The sequence below is a fragment of the Chiloscyllium plagiosum genome, unplaced genomic scaffold (genome assembly GCF_037043375.1).
Source record: "Chiloscyllium plagiosum isolate Xiang-an unplaced genomic scaffold, Cpla_swu_hap1 HiC_scaffold_26, whole genome shotgun sequence".
In the NCBI taxonomy this organism is placed as follows: domain Eukaryota; kingdom Metazoa; phylum Chordata; class Chondrichthyes; order Orectolobiformes; family Hemiscylliidae; genus Chiloscyllium; species Chiloscyllium plagiosum.
This window is the reverse complement of record NW_028270164.1, coordinates 22,758,080-22,775,259: the sequence shown is the minus strand read 5'-3', so window position 1 is coordinate 22,775,259 and position 17,180 is coordinate 22,758,080. Positions and strand designations below refer to the sequence as shown.

At 39.3% G+C, this 17,180-nt stretch overlaps 1 protein-coding gene across 1 annotated transcript in view; it reads left to right on the top strand.

Moving 5' to 3' along the window:
* cd34 (CD34 molecule) overlaps positions 1-16,886 on the top strand; it is a 43,866-nt gene extending 26,980 nt beyond the window's left edge. Inside the window, exons 4-5 of the mRNA XM_043716707.2 lie at positions 9,629-9,769; positions 13,958-16,886. Of these exons, the coding sequence (XP_043572642.2) occupies positions 9,629-9,769; positions 13,958-14,155 (339 nt within the window). The 3' untranslated portion in view covers positions 14,156-16,886. The remainder of the gene's footprint in view (positions 1-9,628; positions 9,770-13,957) is intronic.
* Positions 16,887-17,180: the final 294 nt, after the last annotated feature.

Here is a 17,180-nt window from a genome sequence, read left to right as displayed (position 1 = left end):
GCTATGAGCTTCAGATTTCAATATGTTTGCTTCAAAAACAGGAAGCATGCTTCCCTCCTTCTGTTTCCTCACCTCCCACACACTAACAATAGATCTATGGAACATTTGCATCCACTGATGTCTTACAAGAAGTAAATTGTTAACATCCTTTCCCAACAGAAAAGCAGTATTTCCTGTGGCATTGATGATTTGCTCTTAAAACACATTTTGAAACAAAATGAATTACCCTCATTGTGAAAGTCCAGGAGCTGGTCACCAATCCATCCAAAAGACTGTAAACATTTCCCCTTTCTGTCCCTGTCTACTGTGTTATTTTAATGAGTGCCCCTAATGTCAACAACTTCAGCTGTAGCACTTTTACATAATTAAGTCAGTATACCTAGTTCCACCAGCACAAATAGCCACCCTGGTAGGTAATGGACTGTTACAGGAGAACATAACAGGCCGGTTCTTCTATGTGTAGAACACGTTCTCTTACATTAACAGAATATTTACTGTGTGTTATCAGTTTCATCATGGTGACTGAGTGGTTGGGTTGTGTGAAAGAGAGATAGGCTTTCAATTTCTGAAGGTGTGAGCTTCAAAGAATTGGTAGGCAGCTGTGCAGGCTGCTTAGAAATGCTTTCTAAACTGCTAAGAGTATCTATACAACATTTAAGTTCATTATTGAATAACATGGGCTCATGTTGAATATGACATTGGCCATCAGAAACAGGACACAAATATGGATTCTAGAATAAGTCTTCACTAAGAATATATCATAAAATGTTGCTGTAGGGGAATTTAAAACCAAATATAATCAGGAGAAAATGGAATATAATTAACACATTTTAAAACTTAAATAATTGCTTTGTAAACATGAAGGAGTTGTGAAGATCATATAGAACTTTGCAGTATAACTAGCTCATCGAGACTGCTAGCATTTTGTTGAAATATGCTGAATTCTTCTTTGTTTTAATTGGTTAAAGGTTTCTTATTACAAGCTTGGCAGAGGATGTGTGCCCCAGTTGGTGTTCTGCCAATTAAAACTGTAGCACAATGTTTAGCGGTCTGATGGTTTTACAGCAGAATCTTTGCACAACAAGCATTGTTGCTTTAGATATAGTCCAAAGCTGATTTTAATGTATTTCAGCACCGAAGGGCAGCATGGTGGCACAGTGGTTAGCGCTGCTGCCTCACAGCACCAGAGACCCGGGTTCAATTCCCGCCTCAGGCAACAGTCTGTGTGGAGTTTGCACATTCTCCCCGTGTCTGCGTGGGTTTCCTCCGGGTGCTCCAGTTTCCTCCCACAGTCCAAAATAAATGAGCAGGTTAGGTGAATTGGCCGTGCTAAATTGCCCTTAGTGTTAGGTGAAGGGGTAAATCTCGGGGAATGAGTCTGGGTGGGTTGCTCTTCGGAGGGTCGGTGTGGACTAGTTGGGACGAAGGGCCTTTTTCCATACTGTAAGTAATCTAATCTAATCTAATCTATGACCAAATAATACTGATTTCCTGAGGGTTCAATCACTAATCATGCATTGTGTTCCACAATCAACTTGAAAATATCAAGATGTAAGCAGAAAGTTCTATAAATATTCAGTAGGTCTGGCAGCATCTATGGAGAGAGAAACAGAGTGAATCTTTCGAGTCCAAAGTTCCAAAGAACTATCATATCTAATTTAACATGTTAACTCAGTCTTTCTTTCTCCACAGATTCATCAGACCTGCTAAGTTTCACCGGCAGCTTGTTTTTATTTGTTTCCACAAAATGCAAATTCTTCCTGCATCATTTTACTTAAGTATTAAGATGCCTAGCATTAAAGAAGCATATTCAATGTGTAAATGTCATTAGAAGTCCTCTTTGTATATGCATATGTATATGTTTATATTCGGAGCACTTTTATCATGATATTTTTCATTATATTATTTCTGTTTGGCCCATCCGCCACTTTCATAGGCCTCACTTCTCTTCAGAAGACTTAACGCATCAATTTACAAATCTCATCATTCCCTAATACCTCTCTCCACTCCTAATCAAATCCTCTTATCCCCTTCCCTATTCTGCCAAGCAGAATCACATCCATCACAAGGCCACAATCCCATTTCCAGCTCTTCCATACCAATGCCCATATCACTCCTAAACCCTAGAATCACCCTCTTGATGCTACTAATCCTAATGCCTACCTGAATCCCCTGAATTACAACAAAAGGTTTATATCTGCAAGTTTGAAACACTGTCCTTTGTATTCTTTCGCTTTCAGAAAAGGTAAAATAAACTTTAGCTAATAGCAATTGGTATTGGTCATTGATTTATAATTTGTGTATAAATGCACACACGACCATGTAACTGCAGCTTGAAAGCATATTTGACATTGTTAGAGAAAACTAAAGAAGTCAAATTATGTGTTATTGCAATCACTACAAATCAGTGGCCCTAATAATGTATCTTGTTCCAGTTTTTGAGTTCACTGTGAACTTCACCAGGGGAAATATGCTTGTTTTACATTCAATATCAAATTTTTATCTGTGAAATTAAATCTGTATTTTGATTTTAACCTTTTGAACATCAAATATTATTATGGGAAGAATTTTATCACCGTCATGTCATTCCCACATTTCCATTCTCTTGCTTTTTCGCCTTTTTTCCATTCCCCATGCACAAACAAAGGAACCTTGAAGTGCAGGTTCATAGTTTCTTGAAAATGGAGTTGCAGGTAGATAAGGCAGTAAGGAAGGCATTTGGTGTGCTTGCCTTTATTGGTCAGTGGTATTGAGTACAGGAGTTGGGAAGTCATGTTGTGGCTGTTCAGGGCATTGGATGGCCACTTTTGGAATACTGCATGCAATTCTGGTCTCCTTGCTATGGGAAAGATGTTGTGAAACTTGAAAGAGTTCAGAAAAGCTTTACATGAACGTTGCCAGAGTTTGAGCTATAGGTAGAGGCTAAATAGCCTGGGGCTATTTTCTCTGGAGCATTGGACGCTGAGGGATGACTTTATAGAGGTTTATTAAATATTGAGGGGCATGGATAGAGTAGATAGTCAAGGTCTTTTTCTCAAGGTGTGGAAGTCCAAAACTAGAGGGCACAGATTTAAAGTGAGAGGGGAACAATTTAAAAGAGACCTAAGAGGCAACTTTTTCACACAGAGGGTGGTGCATTTATGGAATGAGCTGCCAGAGGAAGTGGTGGAGGCTAGGGCAATTACAACATTTAAAAGGCATCTGGATGGGTACATGAGTAGGAAGAGTTGAGAGGGATATGGGACAAATGCTGGCAAATGGGACCAAATTAATTTAGGATATCTGGTCAGCATGAACAAGTTGGACTGAAGGGTCCTGTTTCCATTCTGTACATCTCTATAACTCTAATTGCAATTAAAAATGAAAGTGTGCACATGGTGGGCCATGCATTTTGTTAGTGAAATCTGTCATCAGCTAACAATGCAGCAGGTACAGGTGGGATATAAAATGTTTCTTGATTTGCATCACTGCTAAAATGTTTCTTCCCAACTCTATTGCCATTAATTCTTGAGAATGGACCCCACTCTCTGTCTTCACTTGGATCTCTCATTTACTCTTCCATGCCTCGGTCAAGCTCCACCCATCCACCACTAATTCATACTTGCCAGCCCACGTTTCCAGGCAAACTTCCAGAATGCTCCCTGGTCTTGGACTGGAGAGCTCAACAAGGGAAACTGCTGACCTCAGACCCAATAGCACTAAGCTGATTTGTGCAATTCACCTTTAAGCAAACATGAACCACATGCAAAGAGATTCTCAAGCACCTCTGACTTTATATTGAAGGTAGAACTTCATTAAACAAAATGGCTTATCACAATTAAGTATTCAATGCCTGAAAATGTATTCGAGGCACAAACCTGTGACAGGCCTATATGAGGCCCAATACAGCGCAAATGCCCTGCTGCCTTTATCTCTAATCGCAATTCGCCAACAAATCAAGATTTTACATCCCATCTAGGGCAGCATGGTGGCACAATGGTTAGCACTGCTGCCTCACAGCGCCAGAGACCCGGGTTCAATTCCCGCCTCAGGCGACTGACTGTGTGGAGTTTGCACATTCTCCCCGTGTCTGCGTGGGTTTCCTCCAGGTGCTCCGGTTTCCTCCCACAGTCCAAGGTGTGCAGGTTAGGTGAATTGACCAAGCTAAATTGCCCGTAGTGTTAGGTGCAGGGGTAAATGTAGGGGAATGGGTCTAGGTGGGTGCGCTTTGGTGGGTCGGTGTGGACTTGTTGGGCCGAAGGGCCTGTTTCCACACTGTAAGTAATCTAATCTAAGTCAGCAGTCCATGCTTAATGTAAAGCAATGCTATATTTCCCATTTTTGTATGATCCATAAAATCCCTCTTGTATTCCTCCAGTTCTTGGTCTTTATAACTTTGAATTTCTCAGTGTTCTTCAATCTCATCAGTGTGTTGCAAATAGATGGACATACTTACAAGTTTTCATTTATAATATTCTTCAGTTCAAATGGCAATTATATATTTTAGTGGAATACAGATATTTGAAGAGTAACGTTTGACTGCATTTGACGTGATATATTTAGATGATTTCTGATGAATATATTTTGTGTTCTCAACATTTTTGTATGAATACAGCAAAGAATGTAAGTACAGTTGTCTTTATTCCAAAGTACAAAAGATCACTTTTATTTATTCTTGTTAAGGGAAAGCAATCCGAGTATTAATTCAAATTGAAGGAATATTTAAGTAAGCTGAAGTGCAACTATTGTGAATTGACTGTTGTTCTGCAGCCTCATACAAAGATAATTAATCCTGACCTCGATGTAAAACCTCTTGGCACACATGTCCAAAGTTTGTCATGCTTCAAGTACTGGGTATCTGTAAAGGAAATACTCTAAATGACAAGAGTTTCCACTGTGTAAAAATATTTATGTGGGTTAAAATATTCAGATCATATCCTGTTTGCTGGGCTTCTCATTATTTTCCCTGAAATAATTCATTTTCCATTAGTGGTTTGAGGTAAGGTTTGCTATTATTCCTTGCAGTTTTCCCATAGACATTTCAACATTTTTAGTCCAAAACTGAAATAAATTTCGGATTTGCATTAATTCTCGGTGCCAAAAATTTTCCCTTGGCAGTCGCATTCTCTGCATGATTCCTGACTAACTTTTACCTGGCTATAAAAACTGTAATTACTCAAAACTTTTTCCAGTGACTTATTGACAAAAGAGATATCATAGTTGGTAGTGGATGCAGTGATGACATTACTGAAATAATTTATTCCATATTTTATTCTGAAAAAAGCCTTTGTCCTGAAGGTTTGTTTGCAGCAAATCAGGTTTGGGGAGAAGTGCAATAAAAGCTTCCATTGGTGTGTGTTGGGGATATTCAAAAGTTGATCATCTACCTGTTTTGCCACATTAACAGCATACCTTCTTGGTACTTGGTCATCAAATTCTGGGCTGGGATTTAACCCTTCTGACTGAGAGGCAGGGATGCTACCAACTGGACCACAATACCTCTTCCCATTGTTATGATTTAAACTCAACAAAAAACTTTTTGAATAAGAGACCAAAGTTGAAATACTTTGCCTCAACAAGGAGTTAAGTTGCTCCCTGTACTATGCTGTTGCCATATTCAGCCATTGTATAAAACAATTTACATAGCTGTGCTCTGGGCATTGAGTTTAGACTGTTAGAGCATAATACTAGTAGTACCACAATCATGAGCTCAATCCCCATGCTGGATGATTTTGCTGACTTCCAACAGAAACTTCATTTCTTAAGCTGCTGTGAGGCAGTGGTTATGTCTCTATCTCTGAGCCAGGAGGCCTGTTTCAAGTCATGCCTGCTCCAGTGGTGTGTCATAACATCTCTGAACAGATTCATTAAAAATGTTTTTTTTAAATATAAATTTACTGCAATTCATTCTATGTTACCATCCAAGGCCAATTTCATAGAAAATTGCTTTAGTTTATCTTGTAGTTTTTAAAATTGGTTTCTCCTTTTTTTTTGCAGGAACACTTCTTAACATTAAGTTTCCCAACCCACTCCCCAACCACATTATACAGTTTTAAAAGATCCAGTGACAGATTTTTTCACCTGTTTCTCATATCCAGGAGATGTTTCATTCGAAGTGTTTGGTTCTCTTGAGACCTGTCAGACTTTGTGTAGCTTCTCCTGAATGGATAGCAAATAATAGATGACTATCGAAAATTCTTCACTGTTCTGTCCCTTATCTTGTACTCTAAAAAGGTTATGCCCTGATGGGTAGCATAGAGCTAAAATTAAATATGTTCATCCTGTCTTTGTAGAGTGGATTTAAACTGAACAGACAAAAGAAACTGATTAAAATTCCTTGAATGCCCAATAATCTTAAAATAATCAATGCAGCAAAAAGCAAAATTCTTCAATTGCTGACTAAACAAAGTGATATTTGCAGGTCTTTAATGCTGGACTTTTTATTGCTTTATCTTTCTAACTTTTCCTTAGAATTTGTACTTAAGAATCTGTACCTAGGTATGTTTGTACCTAAGATTGAGCCAAATGTGGCAACTTGTAAACGTTTCACTGTAGTCATGTGAATACATGTGACAATGAAGCTAATTCTAATCCTAATTCTAAAGCAGCGGTTGTGAGTAGTACTTTAAATAAACCTTCTATTAATGTAAATTTGCAAAGGAAACCATTTTTTATTCTTGTCTAACTGCTGGGACTATATGGATCTAATCTCTCCCTTGTGTGTTCATTGAAAATACTTGGCAAGAATGTGCATTTACCACAGACATTTTCATAAGCACCTCAGGGTTTTTCTGAAGTATTTATGACTGTTGCTTTTCCTAATCCTGTTCCTGAGGAGCCACTCATTTATGTTGTTAGTCTTCTGCCATTAGACATGCAATATTTGTTGTATTAGGTATCAGCCTTGGCTCAATCCTAACACTTTCACCACCAAGTCAAAAAATTGTAGTTTCAAACCCCATTCTGTCAAAGTTGAGCATATAATCCAGGTTGACACATCAGTGCTGTACCAAGGAAGTAATGCACTGTCAGATATGTTCAGTTTGAAATGAAATGTGACATTGACATCCTGTTTACTCTCTTAGAATGGCATAAAAATAACTTGTAACTGTTGAAAGAAAAGCAAGGTTTCCTAGAGTAATATTTAATATTTATCTATCAGCAAACAATAGCTTTCTGATTATGGATCTCACTGCAGCTTGTCAAAACATGTTGTTCACAAATTATCTTCAGTGTTTTCCTATGTTTATATGTTGACTACAGTTCAAAAGTACTGCCACTATTTGAATGTAGGGGAACATGGCACGAGAGTCATTGAGTCATAGAGATGTACAGCATGGAAACAGACCCTTCGGTCCAACCCGTCCATGTCGACCAGATATCCCAACCCAATCTAGTCCCACCTGCCAGCACCTGGCCCATATCCCTCCAAACCCTTCCTATTCAGATACCCATCCAGATGCCTTTTAAACATTGCAATTGTACCAGCCTCCACCACTTCCTTTGGCAGCTCATTCCATACACATACCACCCTCTGTGTGAAAAAGTTGTCCCTTAGTTCTCTTTTATATCTTTCCCATCTCACCGAAAACCTATGCCATCTAATTCTGGATTCCCCCGCCCAAGGAAAAAGACTTTGTCTATTTATCCTATCCATGCCCCTCATAATTTTATAAACCTCTATAAGGTCACCTTTCAGCCTCCGACGCTCCAGGGAAAACAACCCCAGCCTGTTCAGCCTCTCCTTACAACTCAAATCCTCCAACCCTGGCACATCGTTGTAAATCTTTTCTGAACCCTTTCAAGTTTCACATCTTTCTGATAGGAAGGAGACCAGAATTGCGCGCAATAGTCCAACAGTGGCCTAACTAATTTCCTGTACAGCCGCAACATGACCTCCCAACTCCTGTACTCAATACTCTGACTAATAAAGGAAAGCATACCAAATGCCTTCTTCACTATCCTATCTACCTGCGACTCTACTTTCAAGGAGCCATGAACCTGCACTCCAAGGTCTCTTTGTTCAGCAACACTCCCTAAAACTGTGAAAGGTTTTTTTTTTCTTGTAGTGGATGTGAGCGTTGTTGCCCATCCCTAACTGGCATGAGCAGATGGTGCTGAACTAGCTTTTGAACCACCGAAGTCTGTGGGGTAATCTATTGGTTATTTAAGTTTGTTCAAATTCAACAGTTAGAGTCTGAAACATAGATTTTGTTGTGTCAAATGTAGTTTTGAATTTAACAGACCACTTCACTTTGGGTAAAATTAAGTGTCTAAAAACAACCAAAAATGCTTTCTCAGTATGCTTTTTCCATCTATTCCATCATCAGCATTCTGTCTGCATCTTTTAAGGTATTGAATAATCCATCCTTACCTCACCTGTAGAGTTGATTATTTCAAAGCATTTCTTGCCAACATCCTGCATTCTACTCTGACTTGAACTGACCAAATATTCTGCTGCCCACGTCCTTCCTTTCACAAGTCCCATTCACCCATCATTGCGCTTGCTAAACCACAGTGAAATGTTGCCTAAGCTGGAGCCAATTTTAAATTCCTTTACTTTGTTTTCAAACACATCCATGGCCTCAACTCTTCCTTTCTCTGTAATTTCCTCTAGCCCCACAAATACCTTCAAGATACCTTTCTTCACTTAATTCTCCCATCTTGAAAAGCTCCAGTTTGTATTGCTGCACTACTGGCGGCCATGTTTTGAGCTGTCTTGGCTCAAAGCTCTGGAATTTCCTCCCAAAATATCTCAACCTTACTTATAAGTTGCTCCTTAAAACCTGTCATTTAGAGCAATGCATAGGCTTCTGCTTTAATGTGGCTTGGAGTCCAACTTTGTTGCATATAGCTGTCGAGAAGCACCTTGCTAAAGGCACTACTTAAATATATAATGTTGCTGTTGTAGCAATGTATCCACCCATTTCCACTTGCTCCACTGACGAATTGAAACTTTACTGCCCAACCGTGTGTCTCGATGGCAGGACAAAACCTGAGGCTTCTGAGGACTACACAGGTGGCTTCTCGTGATTAGAGGTTGAACATTCCAAAGGCATCATCAAAGCCATGATAGTGATTGCTGTTGTCATGACACCACTCCTGAAAGGAAATTCCCCACACCCTCACCCACCCTTCCCCTTCAGAGGGTATGGACACTGTGGATTTTCCATTCCAGCTGGCAAGCATATCGCCCCATGGGTGAATCATTGCAATGTCCAGTGAAATCATTAAGTAGACATCAAAAGGACAGTTACTTAGATTATATGAATCTTATCTCTGGTCGGCATGTGGCTGAGATGCTACCGTTCCTGCCTTTGGAAATATTCTTTGACAACAGGATCATACCAGGTTACCATCCGTATTCCCAATGTCATTTTACCAACTGCCTCACCTCCCAGCCTGTCTCCAGAAGGCTGGTCAAATTCAGCCCTTTGGTCTTTCTTTAATAACAGTTATAAATTTGACAGTGCTTGGATACATTTATGGCATTAAATATCCAAGGCACTTACTGCAACATAGATGTATAAAGTCTCTTAATGCCACCATTAGTACTTAGTAATTGAAAATTTTTGATAGCTCATTGCTACTCTTTGTAGAAAATTCATGCAAGTTGTATCACACACAAATGATATTTCTTTCTTTCCAGCCTGTTAAGGAACATTCGAAAACTGGCTCCCCGAAGGTGTTGATCTCATTACTTGTCTGTGGATTGCTTCTTGCTGCAATAATTCTAACTGCATACTATCGGATGAACAAACAGACTTGGAGCCCACAGAGCAAGAGACTGGTAATTGTCTAAACTACAGACCTTTACTGACATTCTGTAAAAATAAAATTGGAATCATTATAAGAGAACATATCTATTGATGTCAGGGTGTCTTGCTTTTGATAAGAGTATATATGTGCACAGAAAAGTGTGTGTGGCATGTGTGGGCAGACAATTTGTGAAAAGTTCATAATTTCCTAACTTGTCAGTGTACCCAGGGGAGATTCATGTGCTGAGTGTCAGCCTCACTCAAAGCTTTGTTTTATATTATGGTTTTTTAGGGCTTGTGTTAGTTGCATGTAAACCTATCAATACGAACAGAGCTGTTAAACAAAATCAATTGTTAAGCGCCAGCTAGCTGCAAACTTGTTAAAATGTGAGACGAGAAATTGGTACAGAAGCAAATTTTCCCTTTAAAAAACGATCGACCAGATATCTACTAATTATGGCATCAGGCACTCCCTTCAATGAATCAACAAATTTAGCTCGAAACAATTTGAGACTTGAATTATTTATTGCACATTATGTGAGCCACAAAATGGAGATTTTATAGACAGGCAGAGAAGGAAATATTTGTTTTATTTGTGTCTTACTAATTGCAGATGCAATTTTAGTCTACAAAAGTAAATCATAGATTGCTTTGCTTGGTAAATATAAAGTATGATTGGAAGGTACACGTTTTGGAAAATAAAGGTGTTTCTGAGGCAGCAGATGTGACTCCAGGTTGGTGTGTTGCCTGCCTGAGGCCAGAGTCAAGACATTTCTGAACAGCTGCAGGGCATTCTGTTGGAGGAAGGTTAAGTCAGAGGTCATGGTTCACATTGATGCCAATGATATGGGTAAAAAGAGACTTGAGGCTCTGTATTACAATCACATGCTTATGAGTATAAGAATAGGCAGATAGAGTGTATGAATGTGTGGTTGAAGAGGGGAGCATAGGAGGGAAGGCTTTAGTTTCCTGGATGACCCAGTCTGTATTTGGGAAAGGTGAGACTTGTACACGTCTGATGTTACAGCTGAACATTTTGTGGGGAGGGTTTGCTATTGCTGTTGGTGTGGGTTTAAACTAGTTTGCCAGGGGAATGGGAAATGGAGTGGCAGTACAAAAGCAGGTGATACTAAGACAGGTACAGAAAAAAAACCAAGCCAATCTGGGAAGCAGAGCCAATACAGTAAGAGAATACAAGGGAGTGTGGCAAATTTCAGATGCATTCATTTTAATGCAAGGAGTCCAGTGAGTATGGCAAACAGGTTGAGGACGTTGAATAACTCATGGCATTACGCAATCATTGCTTCACAGAAATATGGTTGAGGAAGCATCAGGACTGGAAGTTCATGTTCCAGGGTATAGATTCTTCAGGCAAGACAGGGTTAGGGTGTAAAAGAGGAAATGATGTTGCAATATTGATCAAGGAGTCAATTACTGCAATAAGAAGGATGACATCTTAGAAGGTTCTTCAAGAGTGAGGTTGTAAGGGTACACCATAAAATAAAAAAAATCACATTTCTTTAAGTGTATTATAGACCCCCAAACTGTTATGGAGAGATAGCAGGATTGGTATACAGGAAATTTTCAGAGAAATGTCTTCATCTACACACCTAGTCACCTCTACGAAAAATTCAATCAAGTTGGTCAACCTTTTTCGCCAAAATCATGCTGATTGTCCTTGATAAATCTCCACCTCTCCAAATGCAGATTTATTCTGTCAGAATTGCTTCCAATAGTTTCCTGGATACTGAGGAAGGAGGAAGTAAACAGGCAGGTATTACCCTTCTGCAGTTGCCAGGGAAGGTGGCATGGGACTGTGGGGGTGAATGGAAGTGAAGGAAAAGTGGGCCAAGGTGTCACAGAGGGAACGGTCCTTGCAGAAGGTTGGCAAGGGAGGGGAGGGGAATAGGTGTCTAAGGGCCCAAACAAACCTTCCAGATGAAGCAGCACTTTACCTGCACTTCACTCAATCTAGTCTAACTGCATTCACTGCTCACAATGTGGCCTCCTCTACATTCGAGAAACAAAACAAAGACTGGCTGACCATTTCACAAACACCTATGTTCAGTCCACAATAAAGACTCTGAGCTGCCACTTCAACACACTACCTTGTTCCTTGCCCAACATCTTTGTCTCAGGCTTGCTGTAGTGCTCCAGCAAAGCTCAGCGCAAGCAGGAAGAAAACACCTCATCTTCTGCTTGGCAACTCTACAGGCTTCTACACTCAATGTCAAGTTCAACACTTTTAGGGCTTGAGGCACCTTCTCTCATGTCCCTACCCTAACCCCCACACACCAGGCCTTGTTATCACATGGTCTGCTATTACACACAGCCCATTGTTAGCCACTAATTGTCCCTATTAGGAGCTGTTCATTATCTTACACGAGGCAAAAGTTTTATCTCTCCACCCTGGAGGCTTCCTGCCTCTATTCCTGATGAAGGGCTTTTGCCCGAAATGTTGATTTTCCTGCTCCTCGGATGCTGCCTGATCTGCTGTGCTTTTCCAGCATCACTCTGATCTAAACCCATTATCTTACACTGATAATGATCTACTCCTTTGTCTGTCAAACTGTTTTCTTCTCTTTTTGGGCTCGATCTCCAACTATCATTTACTCCTCCCCCCTCCCCCATCCTATCTTCAGAATAAAAAAGCATCCTTTTTCCTAGCTACCATCAGTTCTGAGAAAGGGCTACCAAATCTGAAACATTAACTCCGATTTCTCTCCACAGATGCTGCCTTGTCTAGCAATTCCTATTTATGTCCTAAGCAGGGCACTGCATTGGTCACTATCATTCCTGGATGTCCGAAAGTCAAATGAGACTGCTAAATCCATTGATTCACTTTGCTAAACAACATCGTTACTAAGAACGCCATTGCTGATAGTGTTACAGCACTATTTGAAACTAATGTGGGTTAGTAACCTAGGAGAAAGTGAAGACTGCAGATGCATCGCAGGAGAATCAACGTTTCAGGCATAAGCGCTTCATCAGGAATGTCAAAATGTCACTTGTCCAGCTCATGGGATGCTGCCTGACTTGCTGTGCTTTTCCAGCATTACACTCTCGACTAGATTAGCCAAACCAAAATCATCATCTTTTGTTAAGTAACTTTTTTTTCTGACCAAACTCCATTAAGACTCCTCGATTGTTATTAACTGTTAGTCTGAAATCCATTAGGAAACCAAACGAAAAAGTGGGTGAAAGAAAACCAGAAACTGATGGAAAAGCTCAGTAGGTCTGGCGCCATCTGTGGAGAGAAATCAAAGCTACCTTTCGGGTGCAGGGACCCTTCCTCAGAACTGATTTTGTTTCTGATTTCCAGCGTCCGCAGTTCTTTCGGTTTTTATTAAGAATGTGAGAGACTCGGATTAGTCTTTAAACTATGAGAAAGTGAGGACTGCAGATGCTGGAGATCAGAGGGGAAAAATGTGTTGCTGGAAAAGCGCAGCAGGTCAGGCAGTATCCAGGGAGCAGGAGAATCGACGTTTCGGGCATAAGCCCTTCTGCCCGAAACGTCGATTCTCCTGCTCCTCAGATGCTGCCTGACCTGCTGCGCTTTTCCAGCAACACATTTTTCAGCCTTAGTCTTTAAACTGTCAAACTAATGAAGTAGAGAGAATCTTTGGTTAGTTTGCCCTATTCACATCCTGTCTCTATTCTAGCAATCCCAGTGTAGATAGGATTTCTTTCAACATTAAATTGTGCGCACCAGTCTTGTTGCTACACTACTTCAAGACTAAGGGTCGGTCGCCTGAACAGGGAGTGAGAGCCCTCTGGCGGCTTCCACTGAATTTGTAGATCACAGTCAACAACAACCAATTAACGTTCGCTGTAAGGGTTCATTAACTGGAATGTACAGTTTTGACATTGATGCCGGTAAATTTGTGTAAAGTAAATTGGGGACCAAAAGTCTACTTTTAGAAAAATGCCAGATATTTATTTTTAAGAGGTCATTAGCCATTAAGGTCTAAAATGAAGTTGCATGATTGGTTAGAGAGCGAAAGGCAACATTTCCTCCAACATTCTTGTCTTGGCAAAAGGCAAGAGTCCTTCAAAGTATAGCAGTCCAAGCAAACACATTAAATTCCCTTTATAAGGTTACAGGTCACTAAAGTCCAATTGGCTCAGTGTCAGCAATTTTGAGCCAGGGTGAATGTACATCCTGGGCTTGGCAGCTTTGCGCGCTGGCAAAAAATTCAGCTTCTCCTTTCTCTTTTAAGGATGAGGAGCCCGATGCACAGGATCATGATAGCACAATGTTTTCTGTTGCTCCAGAGGACCAATCAGATGCGCATGAGAAGCCAAAACTGAATGGAGAGGCACAGGAGAACGGGGAGAGCCAGAAAGCTGCGGCAGGAGAGCCAACAGGAAATGGTCACCAGAGAAAAAAAACAGACGAAGCAGACACAGAACTCTAATGCACGATGGAAAGAAATGAAGGTGTCACTGTCCGATTCTCTAAATTATGACCCCATGCCAGGTACTATACATTTGGCTTACAGAACTGAAGATAAGTCTTCTAATTATAAAATTAAATTAACAGTTGAACTCACAAAAAAATGCCAAGACTGTCCTTGTATTCTGTGACCTGGTTTACAATTTGCTGTCCGTAAAAGTGACGTGCGAATTGACTTTTCAGTGATAGTTGGTGAATCTTGCAGTTTAAGATCAACTTGAGCCAAAGATAACATGCAATTAATGGTTGCTGGTGGGTAATAAAAGGCAGGATATAATTAATTAAGGTAATGTGCAGGATGAATTTCTACATTGAGCACTGATTCAATACAGTCACTAGATGTAAGTTCGTGAAATATTCTGTTTCCCCATCACCTAGACACCTGAAATTTATGAACATACAGCATTTCCAGTTGGAATAATGGCTTGTCAAATCACATTAGGTGCATTCAGATACAAACATAAGTTAATCAGATATCCGTTCAATTCATTCGGTCAAATAACTGCTTCCCTGTTGTACTTGGAAGTCAAATCAACAACATTTCATCGTGGTTATCCAACGATATGCTTCCCACAGATCCACACATTTTGAAAGGGCGGCCCCAAACCTCATGAATTTATTTTTCCTCCTTAACTCTTCCGATCTGATCTCACAGTCCTTCGTAGTATCTGTACATACGAAAGTTGCATTGGAGTGGTAGCCACGTTTTGTTATCTGTGAGGAGTCCGTTCCCGTATCCGCGGTAATGAGGATGAGTGTAATGAAATTGCCAAATAGACATTGTAAAGAAAAACGTTACTTCTTACAATCAATATAAGCATTAAAAAAGCATTTTATGGCTTAAAGTGTAATGTTATAGTTTCACCTTCACCCCCTCGCCCCTCAAGTACAGCATTTCCGTCGTTGTCACCATTCCTGCAGCAAAGTGTCGAAATTGTCTCTTGGAAGTCATATCACCAAATAGCAAATTCACGGATTGTGTGGAAACATAAACAGTAGAGAAATGCAATTCCCTTAATTATATGGATAGGATAGGCTGAATGGCCTCCTCCCTGCTATAATGATTCAAAGGTTTTAAGTACTGTTTTTTGAAATGTTTGAGTAATGAGACCGTTATTCATGGTTGTAAGAGAATTACATTAAGATCCAAGAAATTCTGCGAACACATAAAACCATTGGCTGCACCCTCATTCAAGTGACTCGATTCTGTAAAAAGGTTTCAAATGTCATGAAGAAAAAGATGCAAGAGATGAAAGTGAATGGAATACTGGCTGGCTGACAACTGGAAATGAAATGGCTTATGAGGAATTCACAATAGTCAACTAGATACATTCTACATATTATTACGTGACATCTTATTGTGCACAGTGCGTTAACTAGATTTCAAATAACTTTGTCCCCAACAATCTTACATTAACTATACCTTTTCAACAACTTCACTGCAAATATTATTTGAACATATCTGCCGTTCTGTAACATTGACAATTGCAGGGAATCTGCCTGCTGTGTTTACAGTCTCACTTACACCATAAACTTTCAACTTAAATCTTCATTTATCCAAAGTGCTGGCAGCTTTAGGAAACTTGTGAAGGGTTCACCTCAGTTACTTCATTGCATTCTGCCAAAATGTTTATGCATTAATGTCAGAGGATGTTTGTGCCATTTTTCTGGGTCCCCAAGTTGATGGACTCATTAACTAATTTCATTGGTTTACAGTACATTAAAGCTGCCTCCAACAGTGGGTGACCCATGCTTCTGGAAGTTGTGACACAAACTTTCCAGTGTCACTAACACAAAGAAGGATTTAGAGAGACCTGTTAAATTTGTTTTTTGAGTAAAATGTTTTTCCAAAAACTCATCTCATTCTGAGAGCTGACCTATAGTACCAGATCTTGTGACAATAAGTAGATTGGAACTGAATACTTTCTACATATAACTGTTCATCGTGGAGCCATAAATATGTGTTATAGTATACTGAAAAGTTAGATTCTAACCATCAATTTAGAATGTTATAGATTAAGTATATAAGGTAACTTAATGATCACAATATATTTTTCTTTACTATGTTAATACTACACAATGTGATCATGTAACCAATGGCATTAGTTATATTCAATCTGATCTAGGAGGAATAAATAAAACAGATGGTTAGTACCTGCATCAATTAACTATATTATAAAATTGTGAATTTATTTTCCTGAGCAGATCTGAAGGGGAACTAAAATCCTAACATAACTGACTTGTTGTACAGGATTTTTAGTATCCCTCAAAACTGAAAACTGGAATACAGTAAAGTGTTAGTACTTTTACACCTTGCTACTAACACCACATACTTTGAACTTTTCAGTAATATATCAATATGTGCCTCTAAAATTTGACTTTTAGACCAGATTTTGTAATTTTAACAGATGAAATACCCTGTGGAAAATATTTCACTTTTCTGTTGGTGCCTTTTTTTAAAGCATAACTTGCATGTTTTGATTAAAAATGGCAAAACATTGTTTAAGGAAAAATAGTGTGTAAAATCATGTTCATATGTTTTGCCTCAGCTTGCAGTTTTTTCTATGATTGCTGCGTTAAAATTACTAACATTACAGTTCACTGTGGTAAGATGTCCAAAATGTTAACATTTCTCTGATATCTATAATTTCTACTTCTAATCAAAAATAATAAAAATGGTTGAAACAATTTAAGTTTCTGGTCTCGCATAGAACCTTTTTTTAACTATCCCAGTATATAGTAATATTTAATAAAGTCACTATGAGAAAAAAATTGTATTCAGCACTGCAACATAGGTATTTCACACCATTGTTTTATTAAAATGCTTAATAGATATTTTTCTGCAATGCCAGCACATTATTAATTGATGACCAGCCAAATATCTGCTTGGTTCCTATACCCTATTTATATTAGAGATGGCAAGCAGTGTGTTATGCATGAAAACACAGAACATGATGATCTTTTCCACTGCTAGCCAGTATGGATCT